Source organism: Mastomys coucha, unplaced genomic scaffold (assembly GCF_008632895.1).
Source record: "Mastomys coucha isolate ucsf_1 unplaced genomic scaffold, UCSF_Mcou_1 pScaffold13, whole genome shotgun sequence".
Lineage (NCBI taxonomy): Eukaryota > Metazoa > Chordata > Mammalia > Rodentia > Muridae > Mastomys > Mastomys coucha.
The window spans coordinates 60,452,946-60,468,139 of NW_022196895.1; the positions used below are offsets into that span (position 1 = coordinate 60,452,946).

Here is a 15,194-nt window from a genome sequence, read left to right on the forward strand (position 1 = left end):
AAACCAACTCCGACAAGTTGTCCTCTGTCAGACTGACACACACATATTGTGATGGTTTGTATATGGTTGACCCAGGCAGTGGCATGATTAGGTGTGGTTCTGTTGGAGTAGGTGTGTTACCATGGGTGTGGCCTATAAGACCCTCAGCCTAGATGCCTGGAAGCCTTCAGATGAAGATGTAGAACTCTCAGCTCCTCCTGCACCATGCCTGCCTGGATGCTGCCATGCTTCCTGCCTTGATGATAATGGACTGAACCTCTGAACTTGGAAGCCAGGCCCAATTAAATGTTGTCATTGTAAGAGTTGCCTTGGTCATGGTGTCTGTTCACAGCAGTAAAACCCTAACTAAGACACGCATTAATAAACACATAGACACACAAATAGATACTTTTTTTTTTTTTTTAAAGAAAAGGACATGTCTGATAGATGTGGGAAGATGGGTCTACTTGAGGGGTTGTGTTGAACTGAAAGTATCTATGAGACCTGTGAATGGGTACATCCATTGAGGACAGCAGGCATGAATCAGGGGCACAGATGTGTTGCTGAGGGTGGGAGTGGCAGAGGAGGAAGGGTCTTCCTTTTCTTATAATGAAGGAAATTGCTCAGAGTGAAAACTGTGAAGAGCTGTGGTCGTTAAGACAGACAAGTCCTAGAATCACTTGGGAGTCATGTTTTTACACACGCTTGTGAGGGAATTTCTGAGTGGGGTTAATGGAAGTGTGACGCCTCACCCTAAATGTAGTAGGTGTTGTGTCATAGGCTGGTCCCAGACTGCATAAAAAGGCTAAAACTGGCTGAGACCAACTCTCAGCTCTGTCTCTCGCCAGTCTGCAGGGAGATGAGGTGATCTATTCCACTGAGTTGAGGCAGAATCCAGCCTTCCTCCATCTTAATGTCTCTAGGGAGTGAGCTAGACCTCTAGAGAGTTTCTATGCTTCACAGATGAGCGTGACACACAGACGGCCTTGGGAATCTCAGTTAGGGCAAGGGTCAGTGCCTTCCTAACATTTAAAGTCTATTATTGTTGTTTGTTTTTGAAACAGGGGCTCACATAGCACAGGCTATCCTTGCACTTGCTATGTAGCCAAGGATAACCTTGATTCTTCGGTCTTCACTTCTCAAGCGCTGAGACTAAAGGGTGTACCATCAGTGCCTGGTTTATGCAAAGCTGAGGGATTGAACTCGGGGCTCTCTGCATGCTAAATAAGCATTCTACCAACTGAGCTATAACCCCAGGCCTGAAATCTGCTTTAGAGGCTCCAAACTTGTAGGGAAAAAAAACATCAGCTGTATTAGATCTCTATGAATAAGAACTTCATACTCTAGGCTAGATAGTAAATTACAGTGTCAAAAAGCAATGTCTGAAAAACAAGAGACATCCTCATTACTTATCTCCTAGAGAAGTGACACTATCCTCAACCTCCATTTTACAAGTTACTGGTCATATTGGTTTACCCATGATCAGAAAAGGAAAGTCAAGAGGCTGGTGACATGGCTTAGTGGGTAAGAGCCCTGACTGCTCTTCCAGAGGTCCTGAGTTCAAATCCCAGCAACCACATGGTGGCTCACAACCACCCGTAATGAGATCTGATGCCCTCATCTGGTACGTCGGAAGTCAGCTACAGTCCACTTATGTATAATAAGTAAATAAATAATAATGATAATAATAAATAAATCTTTGGAATGGAGCAAGCAGGGACTGAGCTATGTGGGGCTGACTAGAGCAAGCAGGGTTGACCAGAGCAAGCAGAGATCCTAAAATTTAGTTCCCAACAACCACATGAAGGCTCACAACCATCTGTACAGCTACAGTGTACTCACATTCATAAAATAAATAAATAAATCTTTAAAGAAGAAAAGGAAAGTCAAATACAACATATTTCCACATATGAATGTGTAATAATTATAACTCTGTGTCTAATTTAGCGAGATCTCAGATCTCGATATTTCAGTGGGCCAGCATTATCTGTATTTGGGATCCAAATAAAATGAATAGGTCCTTTACACTCACACATTTTTAGTTACAGATCCCTTCCTGTGGGTGTTCCTGTCAGCAAGTGTCCAGCTGTACTGGTTTCCTGATGGTTACATCCAGTTTAAATTCCTGCCAAGAACAGAGATGTATCTTTCCTTGACTGGTGAACAGTCTACCTTAAAAACTGCTTCCCTATTGACTATTAAATATGCCTTCCTTAAATACTGTCCCCCCAATGATTAAGCACTTCATCATAAACACTGTCTGCCAATGACCATTTCAGTCTCAAGCAGAAATCCGAACAAAGTTCCAAGCCAGAAGACAGTTCGAAAGGAATACAGTCTATTGCTATTACTTCTTGAGACGGGCCTCGCTATGCATGCCTGGCTGGCCTGGGACTTATCATGTAGACTAGGCTGGCTTTGAACTTACAGAGATCTGCCTGCCCGTTTCTCGAGTGCTGACATTAAAAGTGTTCGCCACCATGCCTGGCCTATAGTTTTATATTTTTTAATATGAGAGCGCAAACCAACAAGTCAAAGTGGCTTGGCTGCAAAGGGATGAATGAGGCTGTGAGTAACCTGACAAACCAGGGAAGAAAAGATGGCCAAACCACATCAAGGGACAGGAGAAGGGGCTAATGAGGAGTCCATATACAGTACAATATTTCTCTATGATAAGAGCAGCAGGAAGAGGAAAGGGGTGTGGCCACGGAGAGGCAGCTATGGAAGGGGGCTACTGCTTATTTTGCCCTATTCTTCTCAGCCTGAGGGGCTCTCAAGGCCTTCAAGATGACAGCTGTTCAAGCATAGCTGCTTGGTCCCCGATCCCCATCACTCAGGCTCCAAGGATTCCACTCAGCACCAGGAACCCTCGCTCCTCTGAGCTCCCCTCCCCCCTTTAGTAGACACTGCTGCCTCATTCCAAAGCATGTTGGGAGCCAGTCACCTGCCTCATTTAAGTGAACTCATCGCCAGGAGGCCTTTGGAACACAGACATTTCTCTGGTAGCTCTCCGTTCGGTCCCGGTTCCGATGCAGTCTGATGCACTTTTTTTTTTTTTTTAAAGATTTATTTATTTATTTTAAAGATTTACTGTGTATACAGTGTTCTGTCTGAATGGATGCCTGCAGGCCAGAAGAGGGCACCAGATCTCATTATAGGTGGTTGTGAGGCACCATGTGGTAGCAGGGAATTGAGTTCAGGACCTCTGAAAGAACAGCGCTCTTAACCTCTGAGCCATCTCTCCAGTCCCTGATGCACTTAGAGATACCTTCTTCACACATGCCAGTACAGGGCCTGGGAAGCTAGAACTAGCTCCGAATAGAAAGATGGAACCCAGCTGGGCAGTGGTGGTGCACACCTTTAATTCCAGTACTTGGGAGACAGAGGCAGGAAGATTTCTGAGTTCGAGCCCAGCCTGGCAGCCTGGTCTACAGAGTGAGTTCCAGGACAGCCAGGGCTACACAGAAAAACCCTATCTTGAAAAACAAACAAACAAACAAACAAACAAAAAGATAAAAAGATGGAACCCCCTAAGCTATAACAGCATCCCCTGATTGGTTAAGAGATAGCCAATCTCCAACCAGTCATCTCAATTTCTAAATAATCCCAAAGTGGGTGGCTGAAGAGAGGAAGTGAGCATGTATTTTTCCTGTGGTACCAGAGGCTTTTTTTTTCAGTTCCTTGGCTTGCTACCATCATGATCTTCCTGTGAGTGCTCTTCCCTATCGATCAACCCCTCATCTTTCAGAGGACAGGCCAGTATCACAAGGAAGCCTCCGGGACAGGTCACTACATAAATGACACTTTTAGTCTCACTTCGCGTTTCAGTGACATCCTTGCTTGTCATTGTGTGTGTGCTGGTGGCTTTCTCACAGAAGTCCGTGTGAAAGCACAAGCCTTGGGGTGGCAGAGCCAAGAAGACCCCAAATAACAAAATATCCCCAAGGTGAGGGGATGATCACCTGGAATGCTGAAATCCAGCCATCCATCCATCCCTCCCTCGCTCATGGATTTGGGCAGCAGGACTCTGTTAATAAATGACCCTACAGCTTGAGTCTGGGAGGCCAGAATGCAAATGCCCCAAAGGAAAAAAAAAAAAAAGGAAGGGGTCAAGATGAAGAAAAATAAGGCAGGAGCTGAGGGACAGGAAAAGGTAAGTTGGACTTGAAGAGAGATTAAGAAAGAACTTCCAGCCAGTGGTGACAAGAGCTGATATTTATTGAGTACTTACTGCATGCCCCAAACATGTTCTTCACATTTATTTCTGATTTAATTCTCACAACCACCATAAAGTTTCTTGTAATATCAATCCTATTTTACAGATTAAGGATCCTGAAGCACAGGGAAACCAAGCCCTTTCCTCCAGGCCAAACAGTTAAAAAATAGTTGTAGTGGTTTGAATATGTTTGGCCCTGGGAGTGGCACTATTTGGAGGTGTGGCCTTGAAGTAGGTGTGTCACTGTGGCCATGGGCTTTAAGACCCTCACCCTAGCTGCCTGGAAGCCAGTATTCTGCTAGCAGCCTTCAGATGGAGATATAGAACTCTCTGCCTGGATGCTGCCAGGTTCCTTGTTGGTAATGGACTGAACCTCTGAACCCGTAAGCCAGCCCCAATTAAATGTTGTCCTTTATAAGACTTGCCTTGGTCATGGTGTCTGTTCACAGCAGTAAAACCCTAACCAAGACAATAATGAAGGCAGGACTTAGGGTTGGCTACACAGTTCGAGTCTGGGGTCTTTCCTCTTAACCACCACACACTTGGCCTTCTCAGGAACACACACTTGGGCCTATTGCATGAGCATTTTTTTTTTTTTCTGAGACAGGGTTTCTCTGTGTAGCCTAGACTGGCCTGGAACTCACTCTATAGACCAGGCTGGCCTCGAACTCAGAAATCCACCCGCCTCTGCCTCCCAAGTGCTGGGATTAAAGGCGTGCACCACCACTGCCCGGCCCTTGCATGAGCATTTTTAATTTGTATTTTAAACATTATTTTATTTTGTTTAGTGTGTGTGTGTGTGTGTGTGTGTGTGTGTGTGTGTGTGTGTCTTCTTGTCCTCTAAGAAGACAACTTGAGGGAGTCCATTTTTCTCCTTCCAACAAGTGGGTTTTGGGGATCAGAACTCAGGGTCATTGGGCTTGGTGGCAAATACCTTGATTTCCCGAATTGACCCTATGATATGGGTTTTAAGGCTGAGTTTGTTACAGGATAGTTTGCAGACATGAACAGTGACACGCAAAGAATGAAAATGAAGGGGGTAGGGCAGGGAGACAGAAGGAGGGAGACAGGGTTTTCTGAGGGCAGCGTTAGAACGGCTGGCACCAGAGGAAGCAGAGCTGGGAAGACCCCACTTGATACAAAGCTCAGTGGGCTTGGTGGCCGGGCGCCTGGAGACCTTTAAGAGAGCATTATCTGAAGTGGCAGGGAGCCCACAGAGGGGAAGAAGCCAGTGGGTGGGAGGGTGTGATAGTTGATAGTGGTTTTCAGAAGTTTGCTCATAAGAACTGCAGACTGGGGCATCCCGTGCAGAAGGTGGAGTTTAGGTCAGAATGTGGCCTGGGGCAAAAAAAAAAAAAAAAAAAAGAAAAGAAAAAAAAAAAAGCTGTGGGTAAGTGGGGAAGCCAGCCAGAGCAGGAAGTCAAGACAGGAGTTACCAGATAAGTCAGCTTCGAAGGAAGTGGGAGTCTGCGTTCACACCCCATTCCTAGACTCAGAAAAGCCTACATTTGCATTAACCCAGACATCCTCCCTAGAGCAGGCTCCCTTCCTGAGGACTGCACCTCTGAAGCATTTCCAGAAGGCAAAGAATGATTACCCCAAAAAACTGGTCTGGGGACACGAGCTAAAAAAAACCCAGCATCCCACAGCCAAGGAATGGTAGCAATCTCTGGCTCCACAAAGTCTGAGTGTTTTCCCCTAATATTAATGAAGAACCTGAAACCCCAGAGGGAATAAGACTTGCACGTTTTCAGCCTCAGGGGCAACCAAAGCCTGGGGTCCTGACACTCTTTCCAGAAGCCAGTGTTCTCATGTATTCAACCAGCAAGCATCCACGGGTTGTTTGTCTACCCTTGCTTAAGGCAAACAAAAAAGAGTAAGGCTACCTCAGTGAACACTGCGAGCTTATCTCTCCTTCTGGAGCATTCTAGAAGCAAGCTAACACTTGTTCTCCTTTTTTGTTCCCCCAGCACACAAGAATAGCTCTTCAAAGGAAAGGAACTTTCAATGGGTCTCTTAAAACTCTTGTTTGACATGGGTTTAACAAGAAAGCTTAGCTGGCTAGGGCGTTCTCTTGATTCAAAACAAGAAAAACAGAAGGCTCGTCAATGTCGAGACGTCATCACAGAAGTAACTGTGGCTCCTGCACTCTGAGGTGCCTTGGATTCGGGCTGGGCTGAGGAGTTAGTAGGCATTGTGGTGGGTCACAGTTCACTCCTGTGTCCCTAAGAATTGAATCATTTGTAGTAAATAACCCATGACATTCTATGTCAAGGAAGACAGCAAAACAACCACCAAAAAAAAAAAAAAAGGGAAGGTCAGAGTTACAGTCATGTGACTGAGCGATGACCTAGAAAGAACTTTAAAAAGGGGTGGGGGTAGGGGTAGACAGATAGAGAAGGGAAGAAGGGAAGGTGGTTGGCTAGCTGTAGTGGTAGAGGGCCACAGAGAAATGACAACGAAGAGACCGGAAATCTACCGGTTCTTTAATCAATGTTCGTTTGTGCTCACTGGGGGCCGACGGGTATCAAAACTCATAGACAAAGTCGCTTGACAGAAGTTTTGAAAACTGAAAACCAATAAATCTCCCTAGGAATATAAACTAGATTATGAACCAGTGAGAGCCTCGGTAAGTAAAGGCACCGGCCACCAAGCCCGACCACCTGAGTTCAATCTCCCAACTTACGTGGTAAAAAGGACAGATGACTACCAGAAGTCCTTCTCTGACCTCCACATGTGGGCAGTATGTGGGCAGTGTTGTGCACATACATCACACACATGCACACACAAGTGTCAAAACGGCTTGTGTTTTTAGAAAACCAAGCTCCACCAATGCCCATAGAACAAGGAAAGGAATCTAGGAATAAGATTCTCTGTCATTAAACCATCTAAATATCGTCTATTTACTAACCACCATGAAGTAGTAGGCTGAGTTGGAAAAAAACCAGAGGAGATGTTTGTATCCATGATGTGCTTTTCCAACATTTCTGTGGGCATCCAACCCCAGTCCCTTCACTGGACCGTGTATCTGATTGTGTGGCCCCAGGCACACACTGCCAAGCTTGCCCTTCAGCCTACAGAGACAAAACTCCTGCCAACTCCCCAGATATCTACACATTGCAGAGATTCTGAGATTATGATACCAGGCTGGGCCTCGGAGGAAAGAATGAGGAAGAGGCATGTTTTTAACTCACCCCAGGCAATCAGCTAGAACTCTCTATTAACCTGTCCAGCTACTTCAGTTTTGTCCCCATTCCATCATACCAGTTTGGACCGGTTGGAACAAGAAGCCGACTTCCTTTCTAGATCAAGGTGATTTCATCTCTGTGTCAATCAAAATTTCGAGTTTCATACTTTCTAATTTGGGCAGTGAGCTCATAGTGCTCACGAGAGGAAGATAACAGGGAGAACCCCACAGATCCAACCCGTTTAAGTGACGTGAAGCCGGAGTACAGATAGATAACCCATAGGAGTGGAAGGCCTCTCTGGGTCTTATAGGCTGTGGTGAGATGGAACCTCTTAAAATCTCTTTGTATGCACACACACACACACACATGCACATGCACACACATGCACACACACACTCACACACAGCTTACAGGACACAGAGAAACCAAGTTGGGACTGAACAGGAAGTTTCCTCCATGCTGGCTAGCTCTCTCAATACTAGAAGGTGCTCTGAAGGCTGCTGGGTGGGGAAGCCGTTATTAGTCTTACTCAACTGTGACCTCTGATTACAATAATGACCAGAGTGGTGAGATATGACCATCTGTATAATAGTGGCGTGAATGTTGTGCCAATAACCAACTACTTTCTGCTCAAACTTAAGGCCCCACTCCACAGGTGGAAACCCCGAGTCTGGTATGGCAAAGCAGGCGGAGAACCAACGGCTGAGGAGTTTGTGGGCCACAGGCATGAAGTTACTATTATAATTTTGCTGAATTGACATAGTAGCGAAATTGTTTTCTAAATCTGAATCTCTTTACCCATAGTTTGGTGTAGCCCTCTCAGTCCATTAGAGAGGATTTCTCTTAATATAATGGATGGTAGGTAGTGCATAGTTTCACAAGCATTCAAAATGCGGTAATGTGTGCCCAGCTACCAATGGGACATCAATAATCACTTCCTCTCCAAAGCTCAGAATCGTCAAGGAAGAGGTGGCAGAGAGATGGCAAAGAACCAGAGCACCACGTGACTTCTAGATATGACAGGACCAAGGCACTCAGGGACTCCAAGCAGCTGTGCTGCTGGTACAGGATCAAGCCAGTCAAAATTCAAAGAAGGAGCGGGACAGGTTCCTAAACTCCTGCCCTTAACTAGGGAGCTGCAAACAATTATGGCTTCTGGGGTAGGGAGAGTAAGCTTCCTCTAAGGGTATGATTCCTGGGAGATCGATTGACCGTGCTCTCATTCATGAATGGTCCCACGCCCAGAAGTATATGGCTAGAACAAGTTGGAATTGTTGGGTTATTAAATTTAAAGAAAAAAGAAACAACACCGAGGGTCTAGAGAAGTAGCAGCAGATCCAGGAGGAACTAACGGGAGGAATAGGGGTAAATTAATTAAAATGCATCGCATAAAATTCTCAAATAATTAGTACAAATATTTTTAAAGTAAACATGCAAACATGGCCAACAAAAATTCTTTCTGGAGGGCCAGAGCCATTTTATATTCACGAGTGACTGAACAAAAGGTATGGAGGCTCCAAGGTCCCCTAAAGCACCAGGAAGCATTAGAAGGGACAAAAGAGTCTCAGAGTTATGCCCTAACCCCAGTGTACAGTCAAGGAGATGTTCCAACATCACTCCTCCCAGGAGTCCTTGCCTCTGAGAGTTCTTTGGGAAGCTGCCCTCCGTATGTGAGATCCTGACCTCTGATGAGCCAGAGAAAAGACACGATTCAACACTGGTTGAATATCTGCCAAACAGCACAGTGTAAAAACTATGTGTGAATATTGCTCTTGTTAATCTACTTGTGGCCCCATGAGCCAACCCTCACAGACACATAAGTATATGGTATATGATCAACTGTATGCTTGGGTGTGCTTGTGCATGTGTGCAGAGAGGGAGGCCAGAGGAAGACATCAGAATGTCATTTTCTACCACTCTCTGCCTTATTTCCCCAAGATGAAGTCTCTTACTGAACCTGGAGCTAAGCTAGCAACCAGAAATCCCCCAGCTCCTGTGCCTAGCACTGAACTAGGGTTACGGGCATGTGAGAAGACATACTCAGTTTTGTTTTGTTTTATAAGGGTACTGCAGATCTGAACTTAAGTCCTTATGCTTACTCATCAAGTGCTCTTACCCACTGAACTATCTCCCCAACCTCAGATATCAATAGATCTGCATTAGTTTTTATTGCTGTTTACCAAAGCAAATCACTTAGATAAAATTTTACTTGTTATTATGATCGGCATGCATCCTTTTTAGATTTCTGAGCGCAGTAGCAAGCCGATTCTTCTACACACAATTCCCTTTGCAAAATACATGCACTGACCAAACCTGATCGCTTGACAGGATTTGTCAGTTATGTGCTCCCACCCTTGGCACATTGGGGATGATGGTAACTGCTCAGTGCCAGCCTAGGAGAATATCAAAGGAGGAAGATACCCTCCTAGACCACATGAAATGGACCAGTCAACTTTGGTACATTTCCCCTACCCCATCGAGCATCCACACATACAGAACACCTTAGGCAGACCCTCCACCCAGTCACCTTTCCGGAATGTCTCTCTCTTTTTCTCGGCTTCTCTGTTGACACGATTCTGTTCTGGTTCAACTGCAGTCCCCTGGTCTTCAAGTTCGTCTTCGGTTTCATCATCGCTGTAGGGCACCACTTCATCATTGGGCTGAGACTCCTCATCAAATGTTGTTTCCGAGTCTCTTTCTGTGTTCATTCTGCTGGCAAATTGGAACTTCCTGGAGAGAAAAGGAGGGGACAGGAGTGAGTTGTGACTTTCCCGTGTTGGGCTGAATCTTGCTGCATCCTGTCATAACACCTCTTTTACAGCACACTGACCCACTGATGATGCAAATTACTCACGAATAGTGGCCTAAAAGTTTAACTTGTGGCCCCATGAGCCAACCCCCACAGACACATAAGTATATGGTATATGATCAACTGTATGCTTGGGTGTGCTTGTGCATGTGTGCAGAGAGAGAGGCCAGAGGAAGACATCAGGTGTCATTCTCTACCACTCTCTGCCTTATTTCCCCTATGCCTTGGTCTTATGCAACAAGAACAAAAACATTATTGGTTAAGTGCCAGATTAGGATTGAGTGGGGGGGGGGAAGAGGTTCGGTTTATAAGTGTGTGCTACACAGGAGCAGAGGACTGGAGGAAGACACCCACTGTCGCTTCTGGTACCTCACGTGTATATGTCCCTACATACACACGTACCCATATATAATACAATACTCACATATAACACACAAAAAGAAAAACATGCAACTATAAGACCCAATCTCTCTCGATTCTTTCCTTCTAGGAGGCCATACAAACCTTACGAGTAATATTTCAAGTGGTTCATCTCTACCCAGTGTAATAAATTTAGTAGGGTCACACTCAATGTTAAAATAAAGATGAAATAGAGTAAACAGTATTAAAGCGTGATTCAAATAGTAACAAGAACTTTCTGGCTTAAAAACAAAAAGCTTTCCAGTACCCAGAAGCACACATTTATTTTCATTATATTAATATGTTTCTGTGAATTTTATTTCCCACTTTAGACAGAGCTGGAACACTACTGCCTTAAGAGAACTGTTTCCTGCGAACACTAATACTTTGAGCCTTTAATCAGTTTGCTTCAAGGAACACACACTCCTTCCATCTCCTGCCCTCCTCCCACCAACATCCTCCCCTCCCTCTCTAGAATTTGTTTGAGGGTATGCTGTTGCCTAAAGTAACTCTACACTGGAAACAAGGATACCCGGAGTTATATTTATATCAGGAAAATATTTACACAAATTCCTTGGGTGACTTGAGGACAGTCATGCAGCCTGCCATTATTTACCCAAGTGTCAGTCTACCATGTACTGAGTATTGTGAGCAATAGTAGCCCACATTGACTTAGTGTTAACTATACACCAGTCCCTGGACTAAGGGCTTCATAAACACTGCACCTTTGAAAGTTTCATATCACCCCAAGGAAGGCATCATTACTTGTTCTCTACTGAGAAGAAAACCAAGACTTTGGAATAGTGAAAACCTTGTGACAATAACAATCACTTTCCAGGAAGTATCTCTTATCCTCTAGTTCTGTGCTATAGATTATATACATATATATATATATGTTATATATATGACATATATATATATAATATATATATGTATATACTACAAGTGTCAGTTGCTTGCAGAGGACCTCTTGACAGGAGTGCATGTTTTATGCCAAACCTTGCCATCTCAGACATCTAGAATAGTGTTTATACCAATGGGTGTGAGAACTTTTCAAGTTTTATATGGGGAAAAAAAATCTATACAAAAGAAGTCTAGTGTAACTTTAAATGGTAAGAACCTGAAGCAAGCCAGGTATCTAGAGTGTCAGCTATACACATGAATCAATGCTCATTCAGTAGAATAGACCACATCAATTTAGAAAATGACTAGGAGAGAGAGAGAGAGAGAGAGAGAGAGAGAGAGAGAGTGAGAGAGAGAGCGAGAGAGCACTGAGTGGTGCCACAATGCATAGATGCAGAATCGTCGCAGTGATGGATGCAAAGGTCAGCACCTGGCATGCATTATTTTAAGTATAAAGACTGGGGCTGGAGAGCAGTCTCTGGGGCTAAGATTGCTTGCTTCCTCTCCAGAGGACACAAGTTTAATGCCTGAGATCTACACTGGGTGACTCATAACCACCTATCACTCTAGTTCCAGGGAACTGGAGGCCAGAGGGCATCCTCAAGTCCATGGTCATGCACACATACATAGATAAAAATGGATCTTTAAGTGAATGATGCATACAAAGTATGCCAGCTAGTGGGTCACCGATAGAGAGCAAGGACTCAGTAAACATTAGCCAGTAACCACTGTTAGCCATTGTGTCCGTCATTAGGTAAGTGTTACTTACAACAGCAAACAGAGAGGCTCTCATCAAGACTTTACACTTTCCCTGCTCCAAAATTATGCCTAAAACGTAGACTACTGGGGGCTGGAGAGATGGCTCAGTGGTTAAGGGCACTGACTGCTCTTCAGAAGGTCCCGAGTTCAAATCCCAGCAACCACATGGTGGCTCACAACCATCCGTAATGAGCTCTGAAGACAGCTACAGTGTACTTACATATAATGAATAAATAAACCTTAAAAAAAAAAAAACAAAAACTGTAAACTACCATTCCCTTAAAAATGGAGTCTTCCAGCTGGGCGGTGGTGGCGCACGCCTTTAATCCCAGCACTTGGAAGGCAGAGGCAGGCAGATTTCTGAGTTTGAGGCCAGTCTGGTCTACAGAGTGAGTTCCAGGCCAGCCAGGGCTACACAGAGAAACCCTGTCTCAAAAAAAAAAAAAAAAAAAAAAAAAAAAAAGTCTTCCTGATACAGTTATGCATGGGCATGACCTTTTCCTCTCTGGGTTCATCTAATCAGCATGCTTTGTTTCTTCTTTGGTAAACATGTCGATGGCCAGTGGACATACCAGCTTTTTGTTTGTTTGTTTGGTTGGTTTGGTTTGGTTTGGTTTGGATTTTCACAGTTGCATTTGTATTTCTTTTTTTTTTTTCAGATATCCGTGGGTTTATCAATCCATGTATGTCACTTGTGCATTCATTAAAATGATTTTGGTTTCACTATACAGTAGCATCTATGCTTTAACTAGTGTATAAGCATGATACGCTCTCTTCTAAAAAGCCCCAAACTGCTTTGAGGTGAGCTTTACCCCCACCTCTGTCCATTACTAATCAAGTTGTATGTGGCTATGGCTGAAGTGGAAACATTTGTTATATCTTAGCACCCAAAAACATTTCAAGATGGTGGTTTCCCACTTTTTAGGGTCTCATACACTCCCCTGAAGGAGAGCTTGGTCCAAATGAGACTCCTTTGTAAAATAGAACAACAGTATCCATATCACAGAGTTGCTCAGTTCATTAACCAAACGTATCTTCCCTGCCTCGGGTCCTTCAATCTTGCTCTTCCCTCAGTCTAAGCATGAGTGACCCTGATTCTTTAGACAACTATGTCAAAGTCCCCATCTGCCGATGACATGGAACAGGTGGGCCCCTGCCCACCTCTGTGGGTAGCATTATAATTTGTATCCTCCCTAGCATTTTCACAGGTATGAACACAGAGGAACCCGACTAGACCACAATCATTACTGCCGTGGTTCCCAACCCAACTGTTTTGTGAACCCTTTGGGGATCAAATGACCCTTTCACAGGGGTCACCTAAGACCATCAGAAAACACAGATGTTTACATTATGATTCATAACAGTAGCAAAATCACAGTTATGAAGTAGCAACAAAAATAATTTTATGATTAGGGGTCACCACAACATGAAGAACCATAGAGGGTCGCAGCAGTAGACAAGCTGAGAACCACTGTTCTACGGGAACCCAGAGGCACATATTTGGCATTCAAAGATCTGGAGACACAGAGGGCAAAGATCTGGAGACAAAGATAGCAAAGAGAAGTGTTTGCTATCAACATTCTTTGCTATTGACCTTCAGTTCATACCTCCTACCTGGTATTACCAGATTCCAACAATACTGGATGGAGGCTCAAAACCTGAAAATCAGTAAAGATGAAAAGAAACCAACAAAACAGCCAAGGGCAGAAGTCTAGCAATATAGAGCTCTTTCAGAGGCTGGCTCTTTCGAGACTATCACAAAAGCATTGTTCAAGACCTTAGCACGAATAGGAAACATAGCGGGGCTTCTTGTAAGATTATGAAGACACTCCATGTAAGGACCCACCACAATATCCCAGGCCAGGTGCCACATCTGCCAAAGAGGATGTAATTTTGATTTTGTACTTATGGGACTAGTAGTCTAGACAGCAGTTGGTAAATTATAGCTCAGGGGCACTACTTGGCCTGTCACCTACTTTCTTCAAGTCCTATTGGAACATCTTTGGCTCATTCATCTAGGCATTATTGCCTATGGCCGCAGAAACAGTGCCAACTACAGTACTCACCATGGACACCATGAGGACCCAAACCTTAAAGTATTTGCTCTCTGGCCCTTTATGGAAAAAGCCTGCTGACCCTAAAACTATAATAAAATTAAGTAAGCTCAATAAGATAACTGGTCAACATCGAATGTCCAAAGCCAAATAAAATTCAGAACTAACTGGGTAAATAGAATACATTTGGGGGATGAGAAATAAAACTACTACCAGGTAAAGTAGCGATGAAGGGAAAATGTCCTTTAATAAGAAGAGTTGCCATTTTGATTTGGGGGTGCTACCTCCCTCATTCTTTCTTGGATATGTAACCAGACAAGATGTATGCCAGGATAGCACAGTAGCATCTCCCCTTGCTGTGAGGATGCAGTGGTTGTGAACCTTCCTACATATCCATGACCAAATACGATGGTATTTTTATTAACAAGCATTTGTGTGTGTGTGTGTGTGTGTGTGTGTGTGTGTGTGTGTGTGTGTGTGTGTGTATACACATGTGCTTATGCATGCACTTGAGCACACAGGTAGAGGACGGAGGATAACTTCAGGAGTCAGTTCTCTCCTTCCATCATGTAGGTCCTAGGGATGGAACTCAGCTTTGATGGCAAGCACTCTTAACTGCCGAGCCATCTTGCCAGCCCCCAAGATGGCATTTCCTCCTTAACCTGTATAATATAATCATGTTCTGAAAGGAACAACAGAACTCGATGTGGCTGCACAGGCCTGTAATCTCAGCATTTTGGGGGTGGGACAGAAGGCTCAAGAGTTCTTCAAGGTCAAGGAGCCTGCTAGCTGAGCAGTGGTGGCACATGCCTTTAATCCGGAGGCAGAGGCAGGAGGATTTCTGAGTTTGAGGCCAGCCTGGTCTACAGAGTGAGTTCCAGGACAGC

The 15,194-nt window shown here is 44.4% G+C and overlaps 1 protein-coding gene across 1 annotated transcript in view; it reads right to left on the reverse strand.

The window, feature by feature from the left end:
- The window catches only part of Atp8b1 (ATPase phospholipid transporting 8B1), a 127,872-nt gene that overhangs the window by 60,583 nt on the left and 52,095 nt on the right, over positions 1-15,194 (reverse strand). The window contains exon 2 of the mRNA XM_031366248.1: positions 9,911-10,113. Coding sequence (XP_031222108.1) covers positions 9,911-10,091 — 181 coding nt within the window. The 5' untranslated portion in view covers positions 10,092-10,113. The remainder of the gene's footprint in view (positions 1-9,910; positions 10,114-15,194) is intronic.